Source organism: Zootoca vivipara, chromosome 2 (genome assembly GCF_963506605.1).
Source record: "Zootoca vivipara chromosome 2, rZooViv1.1, whole genome shotgun sequence".
NCBI classification, from domain to species: Eukaryota; Metazoa; Chordata; class Lepidosauria; order Squamata; family Lacertidae; genus Zootoca; species Zootoca vivipara.
This window is the reverse complement of record NC_083277.1, coordinates 70,733,648-70,752,022: the sequence shown is the minus strand read 5'-3', so window position 1 is coordinate 70,752,022 and position 18,375 is coordinate 70,733,648. Positions and strand designations below refer to the sequence as shown.

Here is an 18,375-nt window from a genome sequence, read left to right as displayed (position 1 = left end):
TGAGGATTAAAGAAGAATACTACCAAAGTGCCATGAAAGGACAGGTATTCTACTTTTTTGCTTATCTAGAGAAACAGTGCTCCCCCCTCCCCCTAGCCAAAACATTTCACAATTCATGTCTTTTTTCCCATTTTGAAGAAAAAAGGAAACCTCCTTATGCCCATACTTTGCCTCTTTCAAATCAGAAGGGGCTAATTAAATGCTGTCCTGAAAATACCTGCCTCAGTACACCATTCTAAGTCTTCTTCTTTTTTAACCAACATTCATTCTACCGTTAAGGGAAAACACCATATTGCAATTATTAATAAATCAGGACTGGCTTTATCGGCAAGTGCACTTGGTAGCAATCATATCCGCATATTCTTTGTACACAATTGATCCATCAGGCTCTACCTTCAAGACACTCAGGGGGCTGTATTCAGCAGGAATGCAGGAGGGCCTGGGGACAGAGGGGTTTATTTTTTCATGTATGAGGTTCTGTACCATCGAGTGTACAGGGGAGCCGTAGCGATGCCTAAGTACTCTTGGACAGTCACCTTTGCAATAGCGAGGATTGTATCTGTGTGGGGCAATTATCCAACTGTCCCAGCCCAGCTGGCTGAATTGCAGCCTGAAGTCGTGAAGTTTACATTCATTTTGTGGGAAAAGATACTGTTCGTAGTACTTACGTAAGTTGTCTATGGAAACTGATATGTTTTCCTCTTGCCCATCTCCATCTCTTCGGCGACGAGGCTTTCTCGTGCTCTGTTTGAGGTCTTTTCCTGCCTCTCCTCCAAGACCTGCGAAAGGACCCCTCTCCAGCCTGGCTCCCATGAAGTTCCTTCTCCTGTGCTTGAGAAAATCCCATGTACGGTAAGCTTGCTCACTGGTGTCATTGAGGTACAGGAGAAGAGAAAGTGATGCCCGTGTAATATTAAAGGGATCCTGTTTGGAGTTGGAGGGCTGGTCATTCGGGCAAACAATATTCACAGCCATGGAAACGCTTCTATTGTTAGAGGCTATCAGAGGCCAGATAAAAGAGGTCACATCAATCTCTGCCCGTTTGTGTCCAAGTTGAAAATGGAAAGTCATGGCATGTTCAATATTGGGGTGTGAATGACCAGAGGCACCATCCATATTTACAACTAGATTACCTGTACATGTAACAGCCCATGATTTAGAAAATGGTTTATCAAATGAGTAGAGTAAGACTGACTTGACTAAGTGCTCCAAAGCAGTAACACGGTCCAAGCTGAAGAGGAAGTCTGGAGAACGAAGGTCTCCTGCCAAAAGAAAGAAAAAAACACTTTGTACCAATGATAGCAATTTGTTCCTAATATTATGTTATTTAAGCAGCAAATTCCTCACAACTCCAGCTTTCCCATAGCATTGTAAGTATCAGGGAAGATTTCAATTGCCTGTCTTACTCTAAAGATGCAGTTTATTCCTAGAGCAACCCCAGAATGTTTTAGAGGGACCAAAAACTTGCATTTCTTTCTCTTGACTTTCCAGGCTGTAACAGTGCCATTAGAATATAGTGGTGCCTTGGAAGTCTAACAGAATCCGTTCCGGAAATCCTTTCGACCTCCAAAAAATTTGGAAACCAAGGAGCAGCTTCCAATTGACTGCAGGAAGCTCCTGCAGCCAATCGGAAGTCACGTTGGATGTTTGGGTTCCAAAGAACGTTCACAAAACGAAACTCTCATGAGCCAAAATGTTCAACTCGCAAGGTGTTCAGGATCCAAGGTATGACTAATAGGTTTGGATCCTAACTAGGGCTCAATTGTTACAAGTTATTAAATCCAAACTGCTAACAGACAGTGCTAAACAGATATAAATGCCACCAAAATTACTACATAGGGGAAAATCAATCATTAAAAAACAATTGAATGCACACACAATCTAATAAAGCATACAGATCATTTCAATAAAAACATCACAGCTCAATCCTTTTTCTTAAAAATGGGCAGTTCCTAAAAGCCTGTTGCAACAAAAAAGCCTACACCTGCCAGCATATGGACAACAACCCTGTTTCTCATATTTTAAGACATACCCATAAAATAAGCCATAGCAGGATTTTTAAGCATTCAAGGAATATAAGCCATACCCCGAAAATAAGACATAGTGATAGGCGCAGCAGCAATGCTGGCCGCGGCAGGAGAAGGAGGAAAAAAAATAAGACATCCCTTGAAAATAAGCCATAGTGTGTTTTTTTGAGGGAAAAATAAATATAAGACATGTCTTATAATATGAGAAACACGGAAGGAAGGAGCAAGTCTAATTTCTCTAGGAAGGGAGTTGTAAAGTTTGGGAGCAGCCACCAAGAAGGCCCTCTTCTTGTGTCCCAAGCATGCTTGTGAGGGTAGTGGGACCAAGAGACGGGCCTCCCCTGCAGATCTAAGAGCTCAGGCAGGTTTGTATGGGAAATAGGGTCTTTTGGTTAGCCTGGACTGAATCCACATAGGACTTGATATGTGACAACCAGCACTTTGAATGGTGCCCAGAAGAAGCCATATGCTCCCTATAACCAGCGCGTCACCAGTCTGGCTACAGCTCTTTGAGCAAGTTGCAGTTTCTAAGCACTTTTCAAAGGCAGCCCCATGAAGAGCACATTACAGTAATCCAAACTGTGGCCAGATGACTAGACCCATTCCGAGTTTTCTGCCAAAATTAAGATTGCCTTTATTACAATCCCCACTTGGCCTATCCCACAAATAATTAAACAAAGCTCTTATACAGTTTTGGATATACACCCAATAGTAACATTAGAAATCCTGTAATAGAAATCCAGCATGAAGACACACATTAGAAAAGGATAAATTCCCATTACTACATGCTTGGAAACATGAACTGCTCATAGAGAAGATCCATGTAAGCTTGACCAGAGAGCTTATTGACCTCTAAAGGTTGCATACCTGCACAAATACAAGACCAATACATTGTATTTTTTTGTACTTTTATAAGAAGTACAGTATAGAAATTCCATTGATTTACAAGGGCAAGAAATCTACAGATGGGATAATAATTCAACCCCCAAACACCAAGTGTGTGTATGTGAGGGGGGCATTTTCATCAAATATCTCCTCACTTACCTTTTGTTTGTCCTATGGCGAGGTGCTTGCCTTCAGTACATGGAGTTAAGAGCCGGACTGTGTTATAGAGATGGTTTATCTTTGGGAATCCTTCTTTGGTAGTAGACATTTTATAAAGCCTCTTCATGTATCTCAGGGCTTTGGAATCCAGTCGTGATCCTGGCACACAATCTCCCAACTCCCGCTGATGGTGGTCAGACAATAACTTGGAAAGAGTAGGCAACTGGCCATAGCTATTTTCTACATCTGGACGAAACAACAACACTGGAGGCAGCTCAGAGGCCTCCGACACCAGCGATGTCTGAGAGCCCCCTTCATCCTTGGGACTAGGGGAACACAAGACACCATAAAAAAGTAGCCTTAGAGACCACAGACAAACAAGTACTTTCCCCCAAATCTTCATGATGGGGATTTGTCGAAGCAAAGAAACCACCCTTTCCACATGCAGTTCTGGTCAGTCAGTCCTGGTCTGGTCAGTTCTGGTTTCTTAAATAATTTCCAGGTGTAATTCCTTTCTAACAAGGCATTAAAGGAAAAAACATACACCTGACGAGATAATCCAGTTTACTGATCATCTTAATACTCCACCTTGTGCCTCTGCTTGTGAAATTGATTGCTAAGCCAGGTCTTCTCCACTCCAAGGCTTAACTAAGCTAAGTAGGTAAGTATAGCAAATGCTGTAAACCCAAGCACTCCTACCTGGAAGTAAGGCTGCAGCCCTATATATACTCACCTGGAAGTAACCCCAGTTGAACTAAATAAAGATTACTACAAAGTAGACTTGCATAGATTGTACTGTTTTGCTTGCTCCAAATTAACTAAAGTGTACCTCGTTCTTGAAATATGCTTAGTTTTAGTACTGTAGTCGCAACATTTCATTGTATAGTTGTGCAGAAAACTGTCACATATGGTTGCTGGTCTTTGATCTGAATTTTACCCCATCATCTTCCAAGAAAAGATAATGATATGTGTAGGACATCATGAAACGTGAGACAGATTGGAAGGCCAAAGGCTCTTAACTATTTGATTTTGTTTTTCAGACAAATGGAATGAAAGGAATCAGGAAAGTAGCCCGTTTTTTTAATTCTTAAAAATTTAGGGATTAATACTGCCTGTAATAATGGGCCAGTGAAACTACAACTTTTTTTTTATTTTAAATCAACTAAGCATGTTTAAACCAAAATAAATGCCAGGAGGATCTCATCAAAGAGATTTCTCTGACCCAGAATGAAGAAAATCTTGACTAATCCATATAACATTGATTGGGTTTCAGATATGTGTTGGGGGAGGAACTTTGAGGCTTCAGAAATCCCAGGCTTCATCAGCAGAATGAGTGTGAGGACTTCTCAAGTACGAGAGTGCTGGCTTGCTACATTTCGAAGTAAGGTGCGTTCATTCCCATCTTAGGGGTTGGGGGGAAGCTGTGATACAATTCAGTTCAGAGCCCAAAATTACTTAACTGCACCACTGTATGGGACGCTGCTCTTGAAGACCCCTTGACTTTCAGAGGTTTCTTGTGAAGTTTGAGCAGAACACCACCGCATATAAAGCCATCTTTACTCCAATGTAGTGCCCAATGTGTTCTACGGTGCTAACAGGTAATTGTGCATCAGATTAGTTTGGGGGGTTTATGACTGCTTATTATTCGGCTTTGTTGAAAGTATTTACATAGTTTGTTTTTATTGGTTTGTAGCCATTATCAAATGTTGATTTGAATACTGTATATGAGTAGAAGCAGTGTTTTTTCCCCCAGGGGGTACTCAAGGATACACAGTAATGGCACCTCTTTTTTGTTGTTAAAAAGTGTGGCACTTACTGTAACAACTTCATGGTGAGTTCTAGGAAAACAGGCACTGAGCAGAAGCACAGTGAAAGTATTAAAAACAAACAGGATTGGAGCTGTGCAGCTTGAATTCATGTCTGTCCAATCAGAAGTAAGCCACATTGCATTCTGTGGGGCTTGTTGAAAAGTAATTGTTCAAAGGATTGCAACCTCCAAGTTGGATCACTGTATTTATTTATAAAAAAAATATTTATATACTGCTATATCACAAAAATGTATCAAAGCGGTTTACAACAGTAAAAGTAAAAAAAATAAAACCACAGAACAAAAGCATAAAAAGTTAAAAGCAGAGCAACCCATTGTGGGAGATGCGCCCTTAATTGCCTGCATAGGCCTGGCAGAATAGAAAAGTTTTCAGGAGGTGTTTAAAAGTTGGCCCAGAAGGCATCTGCCAAATCTCTATTAGCAGAGTATTCCACAGAACTGGACTGATGACACTGAAGGCTTGGTTTCTTGTCGTCGTCGTCAAACAAGCCTGTAACCCTGCAAGGTTCTTGCATGATGTGGGGCCAGACGGAATTTTCAAAGTGCTCTTTTGCTATGATTTGATACGTGTGGAGGTTATTATTGGCGGACCCCTGAAAACCCGAGTCTTTAACTTCTCTCTCAGAAGTGACTAGGTTTCTACAGATAGAATCACTGACTTTAATTGGCATTGTTTATTATGGGGATAAATATATACATATTCCTTACTATCAGGTTGCTTCAAGGCTGTCAGAATTTTGTGAGAGGGATTCCATGGCAAACCAGGAATTTAGGTTTGCACAAGTAAAGTGCATTAGGGTGAGGTCATCCAAAGATTTAGACAGCATTGCCATTACATGTGCTGATGACTCGTAGCTCTATTTCTCCTTTAAATGATGGTGGGTGTGCTGAATTGATTTCTGGCTTTGGTAATGGACTAGATGAGAACCAGTAAGCTTAATCCACATATGACTAGTTACAGGTAGGTAGCCGTGTTGGTCTGAGTCGAAGCAAAATAAAAAAAATCCTTCAGTAGCACCTTAAAGACCAACTAAGTTTTTATTTTGGTATGAGCTTTCGTGTGCATGCACACTTCGTCACATACACATATGACTGTTACCCTATTAGTTGGTGGTTCCCTAGATGAATGAATGGGGTTCAGCCCGTTCTGGATTGGGTTGCAGTCCCCTGAAGCATCAAGCGTGCACTTTGGGTGTGCTGCTGCATTCACTGCTGTTGATGAGGGCAGGAGAAGACTCCATGGCATGGAGTGCCTTCTATCAGCTTCAGTTAGTGGTCCAGCTGCAGCCCTATCACAGTTGGGACAGCCTAGCTTCTGTTATCTCTCCTCTGGTATCCTCTAGGTTAGAACGCATTATATGTGGAGCAGCCTTTGAAGGGTGTTCAGAAGCTGCAGTTATTGCAGAATTCAGCAGCCAGATTGTTGACTGGGACTAGTATGGTTTGAGCATATAACTCCAATTTTGGCCTGACTGCATTGCCCATTGATTGACTTCTGCATTCAATGCGAAGAGCTGGTTTTGATTCATAAAGCCTTATGCAACCAAGAATGCCAACACTTCAAGGACTGCTGCTTCCTTGCATTAATCTACATAAACCCTGGGTTTGTCATCAGAAGCCTTATTTAATTTTTAAAATAAATTTGAACAATATTTTTACAATCTACAAGCTTTTCTTTGTGCGCCTCCTCTGAAAGAGGTTGCTTGAGTTCTCCAGGTGAGAGGGGGCCACAAAGCAACCACTGATTTCTGAAGCAGTCCTGCAGATTAGGGTTGGACAAATCTGTCAATTTTGGCTGATCTCTGTTTCTCATTTTTCCTGCCTATAATTCAGTTTGCCACATTTCCATATCAGTTTGAAGGTGTGTGTTTTGTTTTGTTTTCTAAAAGCTCTTGGAAAAATTAATCCGGATTTTAATGATTTTTGTACCCATATAAATATTTCAGTATGTGGTCTTGACTAAAATACATGTTTGCAATCAATTTTCTGTAATGTTATACATTTTTTTGTGTTATGTTCATGTGTGTGTGTGTGTGTGTGTGTGTGTGTGTGTTTATAAACATCATCTCTCAGTATATTTTTGAAATGTTTTTGATTGGAGAACTGCCTTACAAAATTCAAGAAATGCGAATGTCAAAGAATAACTGTATTTGAGCCTAAGCATTGTTTTGGGAGGTGTGAAATAGATAGATAGGTTTTCACTGAGTTGCAAAATAAAACAAATTTCTCCCTCATTGTTACTGAAGACATGGGCAGAATTAGATTTTCACATAAAATAGTTGTAGTGCTAGCATTAAAAATAGCTTTGCCTATGTTGTCAATCATTGTGCCATAAATGACTTTAATGCAGTTTGATTATATGAATATACTTATGCCAATGTAGCATTAATCATTGCAGGGATAACAGAATTATAGAGCTAGGAAGGATCTTGGGGTTCATCTAGTCCAAACCTGCTGAACACAGATCCTGCATTATACAGGTGCACCTTCTTGCCACCAGGGGACGCTGTAGTAACTGTAGGAACATTCAGTTTGGAATGCAAATACAGTACAAAGTGTTTCTAAGGATGCTGCAGCCTTAAGGGCTTTTCTAGATATTTCGATGCATTACAAATATCTTTAAATTACCCATTTATTAAAGAGGATCGAGAGGTTGCAAAGATAACATTTTCCCCAACCCTCTATTTTGTTTCGGAGGACCTTTCCAGGAAATGTTTAAATCTTTCACTTTGTTCATAAATACAGTTCTTGTGCTCACAAAGATCCACCAGTAGGCTAGCCTGAATAATGTTTGAATGATGGATTGCTTTCCTGCAGGGTAACAGATATACAATGCTTTTAAAATGGGGGAGATGCAGTAGCAAGGGGGATCATTTTCCTTGTTTTACTACTGTATATTCCTGCGTATAAGACTACTTTTTAACCCAGGAAAATATTCTCAAAAGTCGGGGGTCGTCTTATACACCGGGTCGTATTTCTTATACGGCGAGTATATCCCAAACTCTATATTTTAACTAGAAAAGCTGGGGGTTGTCTTATACGCCCAGTCGTCTTATACGCCGGAATATACAGTAATATGAATCCTAAAGATAAATAGCAGGAATAAGATTTTTTAAAATAGCAGGGCACTGTTCTGGTGGACGAGTGAGAAATGGTAGTTCTATTGAACGTCACCACTTTTTTAAAAAATGCTCCCCCTTTTCTTTTTCAGGGTGGTATTAGTTCTCTAAATATGTTTGAAAACAGAAATAAACCAAAAACATTTTAAAGACTGCAACATGGAGCTGACATGAGAAGAGGGAGTTCTGTTACTCACAGGTGCTACCCTAGTAAAGGTTAAAAGGTAAAGGACCCCTGGACGGTTAAGTCCAGTCAAAAGCGACTATGGGGTTGTGGCACTCAGGTCACTTCAGGCTAAGGAAGCTGGCATTTGCCCGCAGACAGCTTTCCGGGCCATGTGGCCACCATGACTAAACTGCTTCTGGTGCAACGGGACAGAAGCAAGTGCATGGAAACGCCGTTTACCTTCCCGTCGCAGTGGTACCTATTTATCTAATAGCACTGGTATGTTTTCGAACTGCTAGGTTGGCAGGAGCAAAGCAACAGGAGCTCACCTCGTCGTGGGGATTCAAACTGCTGACCTTCTGACCGGCAAGCCCAAGAGGCTCAGTGGTTTAGACCACAGTGTCACCTGTGCTACCCAGGTAGACCCACAAACACATCCCTGTTCTTGCATAATTACAAAGAACTTGCTGATGGTGGTGGTATTCTCCTGGAGACAATACATTGACATTTAAGTATCTGCTAAGAACTATTATTACATTTTCTAACTTTCTCTATCACTTACCCCAAAGTACCCTGGGCCATGTGCAGAGTGCTGCATGGAGTTTCACAACAGAAGCGCTCTTCAAGGATTGACATATCTCCTCACGTTCCAGGTAAGTAACAACTGTATGATTTCTGAATGGAAAAAGAAGGGAGCTGTTTTGAAAAGCCTGTAGAAAAGCTATTCTTCCCACCCTGGCCTCTGGTCTGCTAGTAAGACTTGATAGACAGCAGTCTACCAGTGATGAGTCTCTTTGGAACTGCCTCCCCAAGGAGATGTGTATGGCCTTGTCACTGCTGATTTTCAGGAGAATTTTGAGGATGCTTTTATCCCAGCTCACATTTCATTAATGTGCTATGCTTGAAAGCATTTGGCTGCTAGTGGTTTAAATTAATGGTTTTGAGCAGCAATCTGTTGTTTTTATTGTGCTTCTGATGTTTTATGACTTTTAAAATTTCCTTTTATAGGCTGTCCTGTGAGGGCAGTGTGCCCTGAAAGATAAGCCAGGAATTAATTTACGTTTCCCTCCTCCCCATTTTGCTTCAGCAGAATCCTATATAATAATGTCCATGTTGTCCCTGCGTCCAGTTGTCCCGTGTGTCCCTGGGTCACTGCGCATGTGCCCCAGGGATACAGGGATTGGACGGAGGGACAACGGCCAACCGCCGCTCCGCCAACCGCCGCTCCGAAGCCCAGTCTCATGCTGGAGGTGCGCGGCGAGGCGGCGGGGGAAAGAAGCGCTCCCCCCGGCAGCCTTGCCGCGCACCTCCGGCATGGGACGGCGCTTCCTCGGCCGAAGCGGCAGCGGGCGCCGAGGGAAGCCGGCTTTGGCTTGGCGGCGGCGGGAAGAAGAGGAGGAATTCCTCCTCTTTTTCCCGCTGCCGCCAAGCCAGTCCCCAAGCCGAAGTGCGGCGCGGCGAGGGCTTTTCGCTGTTTGACTTCCCGGAGTGAAGGGGGAGGCAAACGGCGAAAAGCACCCGCCGCGCCGCACTTCGGCTCGGGGACTGGCTTGGCAGCGGCGGGAAGAAGGGGAGGAATTCCTCCCCTTCTTCCCGCCGCCGCCAAGCCAGTCCCGGAGCCGAAGTATGGCGTGGCGGGGTTTTTCGCTGTTTGCCTCCCCCTGGGGGGAAGGCAAACGGTGAGAAGCCCCCGCTGCGGGGTTGCCGGCTCTGTCGGGTGGGGGGGAGGGAGAAGCAGAAGATCTGATCGGTCTTCGGCTTCTCCCTTCCCCTGCCCAACAGAGCCGGCATTTGGCTCTGTCAGGTGGGGGAAGGGAGAAGCAGAGGATCGGATTGCTTCTCCCTCCCCCCACCCGACAGAGCCGGCAACCCCGGGATCTGTGCTTTCTGTCGGCGGTGGTGGGAGGGGAACGAACGGAGAGAAAGGGCTGCTTTCTCTCCGTTCGTTCCTCTCCCCTCACCACCAACAGAAAGGGCTGTCGGCGGCGGAGGGAGAGGAAGGAAGGAGGAGAAAGGGCTGCTTTCTCCTCCTTTGTTCCTGTCCCTCTGCCGCCGACAGCAAGGACAGGTCCGCGGCGAGGCGGGGGGTGGGGTGAGAAGCGCTCCTCCCCCCCGCCGCCTTGGCACGCAGCGCCGGCATGGGACGGAGTTTCGGAGAAGATCTCCCGCCCCCCCCTCGCCGGGCACCTCCCGCATGAGACGGGGCTTTGGAGACCTCCGAAGCTCCGTCCCATGCCGGCGCTGCACGAGAGCAGCGTTCTAGCGCCCGTTTCTAAACGGGCTGAATTCCACTAGTAATATATAAAATAACCCCCTTTCCTTGTCAGCTGTAACTTGATAAAAATGTCACTCCTTTCCTAAGTTTCTCCTCTCGTCATTTCCAAGAAAGAGGCTTGTGTTCAGGGATGGCTTAGTTACTGTACAGTATGTCAGTTCCAGCATACTGTCGCTTAAGTGAATTTAAGCGCTGCTCAGGATTACATTTGGCAAATTGAATGCTCCTGCAACCCCCCAAAAGGTGGCAGAACAACTTCTATCTCTGGGTTTTTTCCACAGCTGATTCAGTTAGGAAACCTGGAAAAGGGTACTGCTTCTGTATTTGAAAGTTTGCGTGTAATAAAGCAACAGCTGTCAGCCCAATTTCTCATACCAAAACATTTTCCCCCTTAGTTCTGCTTTCTGTAAGGTTGATAGTTGCTGCCCTAATATGGCTGTTCTAACTTCAGTATAAAGGTAAATGTAAAGGAACCCCTGACTGTTAAGTCCAGTCATGGACGACCCTGGGGTTGTGGCGCTCATCTCACTCTATAGGCTGAGGGAGCCGGTGTTTGTCCGCAGACAGCTTTCCAGATCATGTGGCCAGCATGATTAAGCCGCTTCCGGTGAACCAGAGCAGCGCACGGAAACGCGATTTACCTTCCTGCCGGAGCGGTATCTATTTATCTACTTGCACTTTGACATGCTTTCAGACTGCTAGGTGGGCAGGAGCTGGGACCAAGTAACTCATCCCGTCACGGGGATTCGAACCGCTGACCTTCTGATCGGCAAGCCCTAGGCTCAGTGGTTTAGACTTCAGTATAGGGGTGTGTGAATCTGTCCATTTCAGTTTCTCACTATTCAAATCTTAAAGTCAGTCCTCCCCATTTCCACATGGTTTCATTGGGAATTTGCGTTCTTTTTTTATTAAAAAAAATCCTCCTGAAAATCTTCCAGCATCTTACTGCAAATCAAATTGTCCTAATACACACAGGTATGTGAACACTCACTATATGAAACTGCAGAAAACCTGGAGACAAACTTTGTCTTTACGAGTACTGGATTGCTTAGTGACTGTGCTGTGTTATGTAGTCAAAGCTGTCAAGGGATTTAAACAGCTTTACTGATTATAGTAACAGATCATTCTGATTTGTTTCCATTAACTGAACTACGCCAACTATCTGCAGATGTTGGTCAGGAGCCTGAACATAGGGACAAGGTTGGTTACCAGGCTGTGGGCCAGTAAAGTTCACTGAGCATTTTTTCTAAAGCAAAGTGACTGGTGTGACTCAAAGAGGGTGTCAGTCTCGTGGAGCAGATGGAGATGGGGACAGGGCCGGCACCACGCTGCGGTAGGGGGGCACCACGCTGCGCCTGCCCACCAGCCACAGGAAGAAACAGGGTGGGGCAGGGGCGCCGGAGCAATCTGCGCACCATGGCGCCCGGGCGCCCGACCCGCTTAAGATGGCCCTGCATGGGGAGAGGGAGAGACTGGGCTAATCCATTCTTCCTCTTGTCCCACAGTTTTCGCCAAGGGAAAACTGCTCTTCAGTGCTCAGTTGAAGCAAACACATCAGGTTTTTTTCTACAGATTTCTCTTTGTAGAGCTAAAGAGTGGGCTTTCCTTGGGAAAGAGCAGGTCAAGGGGGAAACCTCTCAGACCCATGCTTTCTAGGCACGGGACAAGCGGAAGTGTGAATGAGCCATGTGTCAGGCAGATCTAGACTGCAGGGAAGCGGTGTGTCCCTGACCTTTCCATAGCAGAGAGCACAGACTGATGCTACACATACCCAGGAAGCGATGTCTATGGCTCTAAACCAATCACAGCCTAAGGGATCCCTAAAGTAAGGATGAGGAAGTTCTGCACTTCTTTTGGCCTTTTGCATTGGCCAAATATTTATCTGTAGCATATATTTTATCTATTAGAATATTAAAATTTTATATTTATGTTTCACTAACCCACAACTGAGTGTTTTTCTTTAGCTCTACCTTTTTGAATTTGTTAAGGAGAGTGGAACTTGCTGGCCCCCCCACTCCCACATTTTCTTTCTCTCTCTCCATAGGTAACCCTCTGAAATACTAGTTCACAGGGTCGTCTTATAAAAATTCAAACTGCTGCAAACGTATCTGTCGAGCACTTTCCTTCCCATTAGTTACTGCATTCCTTAACATTCCACAGACCTCATGAGATCTGCTTTTTTTTTGCTAATGAAAGGGAATGGCACTGTTGCTGAAGTAGTTTTCCATTTCCCCCCTCCTAGCTGCAAACCTTTATGGGGAATCTGTGCAAGGCAGTAATTTACTTTCTTGTTAGGGCACTTAAGAAGGGTCATAAGTGTGCCCTATGCAAGAACCAAAAGACACTGTAGCAACAGGTATGAAAGTGGGGGCAGGCAAGGTTAGCAGTGATAATGCCACCTGTTGCATCCTTTGCTTTGAGTCAAATTCTGAGCCACTTAAGCCAGTGATTTGCTGAGCTCTCCCTAGACAAGAAACAGCCCATTCATATGCCAGGCTGTCAGCAGAGCCTGCTTGCCATAATGCTCATTGACTGGTGAAGGTTTGATTCTTATCACAAAAAATTCCTCCCTGCAGCTTCAAGTCACATACAGCTCAGTGGCTAAGTCTAGTGGGGACAGGGAGATTGGTGATACTCGCTGCAAACATGCCCATTACTACAAGGAGGATTGGGGCATGCCTTATGTGAGGATTTAGTTTAGGAGATGATTTGTAGTTCCAAAATCTTTAGACAAAAGTTCTCAAGCTGTATTCTTTGAACCATACAGTATTATACTGACATTAGTCAGAGGTTGTTCTAGGAGGGTGGCATTAGTTGAATCCTCAAACTGCAACGGAAAGATAATAAAATCCAAAGATTAAAATATATAAACACAGGCCATGGTTATAATCAAATCCAGAGATTAAAATGAATAACCCAGTCCACTTGCCGGTGTCCTTGCAGATGTTTATATTAAGTGAGGGTGTGCATCTATTTGCAAATGCAACAACACTTTTTGGCCCTACGGGCGAAGTGTTTAGGATGTTATAGTAACCTCACTGCTTCAGTGTTTCTCAAAATGTATAACTGTACATCTAAGTTTACTCTGTATTCTCACATCAACCTAGAAAGCTCACTGGGTGCACTTACCAGCACCAGCCCCTTATTTAATTTGTTCAGTGCACTACACTTTTTTTTTAACCCATGTGGATTGATTTTTACTGTCTGTGTTTGGTATTATCCTTAACACAGTAGCTATGAGTTATCTAAGGCTGCAAGGCTCTTTTAAATCAGGGCTTTTTCAGTGTTGATGTCAGGTTTGTGAAGCTGCTTGCTAGTGAAGCCCTGCCAGACTTCCTTTTTTAAAAAAAAAAAAAACTGGAGGTAGATACTCCATTTATTCCAGTCAGCTTTAAAAGTATGAACTGTGTTTTACAGTGCAATCTTATACATGTCAGTTCAAAACTGTGTCCCATGGAGTTCATTGAGACATGCTCCCAGATAAGGTTTAGGATTAGAACCTCACTCTGTTAATGTTGTTTTTGTTGTTGTCTGTTTTAAGGCTTTAATGTTTTATATAGGCCTGCTTATTTTTATTGTGTTTTAAAATTTTGTTCTGTTTCAAGGTATCCGACATATTTTTGATGTCATTTGCGCTATTGTAGAAAAAAATGTATTGGTTGTGTTTTGGCAGAAAAGCAATATGAAAATATTAAACTAGATACAATTTTATTAATGATAAAATTGACCTAATGGACAGGTAGGGTGTTCAGTGTGTCCTTAGGACAATGTGCTTTTCAATTGTGCACTACAGTGATGTTGTGTTTTAGGTAAAGGTAAAGGGACCCCTGACCATTAGGTCCAGTCATGACCGACTCTGGGGTTGCGGCGCTCATCTTGCATTATTGGCCGAGGGAGCTGGCGTACAGCTTCCAGGTCATGTGGCCAGCATGACAAAGCCGCTTCTGGCGAACTAGAGCAGCACACAAAAATGCTGTTTACCTTCCCGCTGTAGCGGTACCTATTTATCTACTTTGATGTGCTTTCGAACTGCTAGGTTGGCAGGAGCTGGGACTGAGCAACGGGAGCTCACCCTGTTGTGGGGATTCGAACCACCAACCCTCTGATCAGTAAGTCCTAGGCTCTGTGGTTTAATGTGCAGTAGTGAAGTAATGGAAGTGACTCTTACCCAGGCATCTCCAAACTTCGGCCCTCCAGATGTTTCCATCCTCCCCAACCACTATTCCTGTTAGCTAGGGATCATGGGAGTTGTAGGCCAAAACATCTGGAGGGCTGCAGTTTGGGGATGCCTGCTCTTACCTCTGTACAGGAGGCTATAGACCAGGCACCACCAAACTGCGGCCCTCCAGATGTTTTGGCCTACAACTCCCATGATCCCTAGCTAAGAGGACCAATGGTCAGGGATGATGGTAATTGTAGTCCAAAACATCTGGAGGGCTGAAGTTTGGGGATGCCTGCTATAGACCACCCCTACAAAAGTCAGAAGTCTATGCATGTAAACACATCTCTTCATTCCCCATCTAAGCAAGCAAGTAGATACTGGTAATCATAGTCCAAGGATGCATTTTGGTCACATAAAAGCTCACACAGCAGAGCCAATGAGGGATACAGCCTCGGGAGAAGTGTGCAGTCAGGGGAGAGTTGTGAGGGCCAGACAGAGGCCTGGAGGGCTGCAATTGGCGCTGGGCTTGAGGGTCTCCAACCTGATTTGATATGTGTTGAAGTGGGATATATTCAGCTCCACCCTCTTGTTAAACACACCTGATTAAAAAGTTACAGTTTAGACATCTTGCTTAGTCAGAACTACTACCCCCCCCACTCCTTTAACTTCACATACTTTCTTATCAGTAGAAGTATTTACTACATCGTCAGCTTCCCTACAGGAGGAAATACATTTTTCCCAAGCACCTTTTAAACCAAGTCAAAGACTTGTTCTGCAACTTGGTTAAATATTATCTGATTCTTGTAATACATCAGTTCTCAAGTACAAATGTGAGATTCACATGAAAGCTTTTTCTCAGGGCGCCTTAGGCTCAGTCCTACACCCATTTATCCAAGTGTAAGTCCCGTTGAACTCACTGGGGCTTGCTTCTGAGTAGACATGCCTAAGATTGCGCTGTAAGTATTAAGTGTGTAATTGTCATGCTTTCCACTTTTTATGGGGCATCCATACGATGGCATCATCAAATTGCTGTGGTCCTGTGTTTTCCTACGCTGGTTCCATCCTTTCTCAGACTGCCTTCCAAAATGGCTTACCAAATCTGACTTCCTAAAAAGAATAGAACAGTCACTCTCTCTGCAGTTGTAGATTGCTTTAGACTCCTCCTCCGTCCCTTCTAAGAGGCATGTTTCTGACATGTGCAGTGATATATCAGGCAGGGTGAACCTATTGCCACTTCTGTGTATCTTCACTATTACATGCCAGGCTTGATGTCATTTTATTATCATGCTTATTCTTAAATTCAGTCTTTCAATTAGAACTATAATGTCTCTAGCTATATTTTTAAAGGAAATATTTGTGCAATATTGCTGAAATGAAATATCATTAGCATGTTCAAGTGGGGGTGGAATGACTATAATAACCTCCACTGCCTTTTTGGCTGCTGCCATTTTAAGCAATGTATTAATTCACGCTCCCCCCCCATGTATGAAATTTGCCCTAAAATGCCCTCTAATAATTTTTGACGTCCTGAAAGTAATCACAAAATTGTCATTTAAATAAGCTTATTCATGCAAATTAAAGAATAGAATTTAAGAATTGGCGTGCAGTGGAGGGAGTTTGTTCAGGGGAAAGTACAGGGCCATCTTAAGCATGCCTGGTGCCCTGGCGCGACGGATCCCTCCGGCGCCCGCCCCGTTTCCCAGCGTGGCAGATGGGCGGGCGCCCTGCGCCATCCAGCCTGGCCGTAGGGATCATAGCTGCCAAGTTATCCCTTTTTAAAAGGGATATTCCATTATGCTGAATAGGCTTCCTCGCGAGAAAAGGGAAAACTTGGCAGCTATGGTAGGGATGGCCCTGGGCCAGGGGGCGCTGCCCACCCCTGTTGCGATGCCCCTGCCTGCTGCGGAGGCGGCCCCAGGCCAGCGCGCATCCGGAGAGCGGACTGAACAGCTGAGAGGCGCGCCTAGGGCTGCGTCCAGCGCGCCTGGGGCGGCCTCTGCTGCGCCTCTCTGTGGGTGCAGTGGGCGCATTGGCGCCCCTGGTGGCCTGGCGCCCTGGTGCCCCGCGCCACCAGACCCGGGCCTAGAGACGGCCCTGGGAATGTACACTCCCCCCAAAAGTGCTATGCCCCATTCTGAAGTGTGGAAAGTCAATTGCAATTCCACTTGTATCTTACAGCAGAGAAGCAGTGATTGGTACAGCTTCTAGCTGTATCCATCCAGATATATATCCAACCAGCTTTATTCATACCTTACGGAGCAAAATCCAAATGAGACCCATGGATTTTAAGAGATCAATATCCATAGCTTAATGTGAAAATACATATGTTTTGAGTAAGCGGGGAGGTTTTCCTGCTAAAGAGACATAGGTAAATCTGGTTCTTACTCTGTCTCTAGAATATTACGATTTTTGTTTGTGAGAAGGATCCCACAAGCTACACCCATGAGAAGAATACAAAGGAAATTGTTCATAAGACAGGCTAATCATCCACCTGGTTCATGATTGCCTACCTGGGCTGGCAGCACCTCTCCAAAATCTCAGGGCGACCTTATTCCAAGCTCTGTTGCATGAAAACTTTTTGCTGGATCTGCTCGGGTTGCACTCAAGGACTCACACCTGCAATGCAATTGCTACTGCACAGCTGCAGCCCCTCCCAGTTTAGAGTTTCACTTTTTATGGTCTTAATTCTGGACCACTGAATTCAAATACATACCTGTCAGGCGCCTGCGTAGATAGGAGTATGAATTCTTCATACACCATGATTTCCCTCATGCATATAATTTGCAGGAGTACTTTTGTGAACAAACACCATAATTAGGAAAGCAAGCTGGTCATCCCCTTTAGAAAGGCCTAACTTGTGCCTCTGTACTCCAAATATATTCCTTACAAAGAGCTGGAAACCTTCCTATCAAAATGTTGCTAATGCCTGGCAAGTAGAGAGAGAGAGAGAAAAGAATATACAAGGAAGTAATAAAAGACTCAGAAACAAATGAGTCATGTGAGGTCTATACTCTAAGCAGAGAGCATTATGAATGTGCGGCTGCCCTGTGTGCTGTTTCAATACCTTAAAAGATTCTAGTTACTAACTGAGCCTTGAGCTGGACTGTAATCAGTGGCGTAAATCCCCCAGTTTATCCTTTTGTCCAGTGCTTTCCCTTTTCTCTTTTGCATGAGGAGATCTGGGTCAGGCTGAAACGCTTTTACTCTGAAGCCAGAGTTTCAGGTTCATTATTCTAGCCCCACCTACTTTCCCATGATTGGGCAGGGAATCCTTCCAATTACCTTTATGATCTAAAAGTAGCTAGGGGAACCAAAGAAAACTCAAAAGAAGCAGAGAGTCCTCTCTCGCTGTGCTTTCGGAAATTGCACTCCTGTGTGGGAAGAGAGTTAAAGGAATAACAGCAACATTTTGCTACTTGCCAGCACTCCAAGGGAAACAATACTGTCTGTCAAAACCTCGATCTCTTTCAGCCGACGGCTTTGGGAAGTACAGTTAAAACAGAGGCAGCACCAAATGATGGCAAGCAGGTAATTAATGACTGGTTTTTGTCAAGGGTTCACTTGACAGCCTATCTTTAGAAATGACAACTTCGGGGGGGGGAGATGACATAATGTATAGACATTATATTGATTGGTTCTGATTCCTGGTTATGCGTGTACACATCTGGAGGCAATATATCATTAGGGAAGATGAATGGGATTTATAGAGGAAGGTGGATTAGAAACTGCCAGTGGGAGATTGAGAAAGGCATTC

General features: G+C 44.2%; 1 protein-coding gene across 3 annotated transcripts; it reads right to left on the bottom strand.

Moving 5' to 3' along the window:
• On the bottom strand, positions 1-17,820 carry GDF9 (growth differentiation factor 9). 3 transcript variants are annotated; one of them, XM_035105390.2, is made up of 4 exons: positions 17,335-17,820; positions 8,747-8,859; positions 3,072-3,397; positions 1-1,262 (listed from the first exon to the last, which is right to left on the bottom strand). In XM_035105390.2, exons 2-4 carry the CDS (start codon positions 8,818-8,820, stop codon positions 322-324), a joined length of 1,341 nt encoding a protein of 446 aa, XP_034961281.1. In that variant the 5' UTR covers positions 8,821-8,859; positions 17,335-17,820; the 3' UTR covers positions 1-321. The 3 variants fall into 3 exon arrangements, with proteins under 3 accessions (XP_034961281.1, XP_034961284.1, XP_034961280.1); XM_035105393.2 differs by lacking the exon at positions 17,335-17,820 and adding an exon at positions 13,239-14,737; XM_035105389.2 differs by lacking the exons at positions 8,747-8,859; positions 17,335-17,820 and having other exon boundaries at positions 3,072-8,190.
• Between the last annotated feature and the right edge of the window lie 555 nt (positions 17,821-18,375).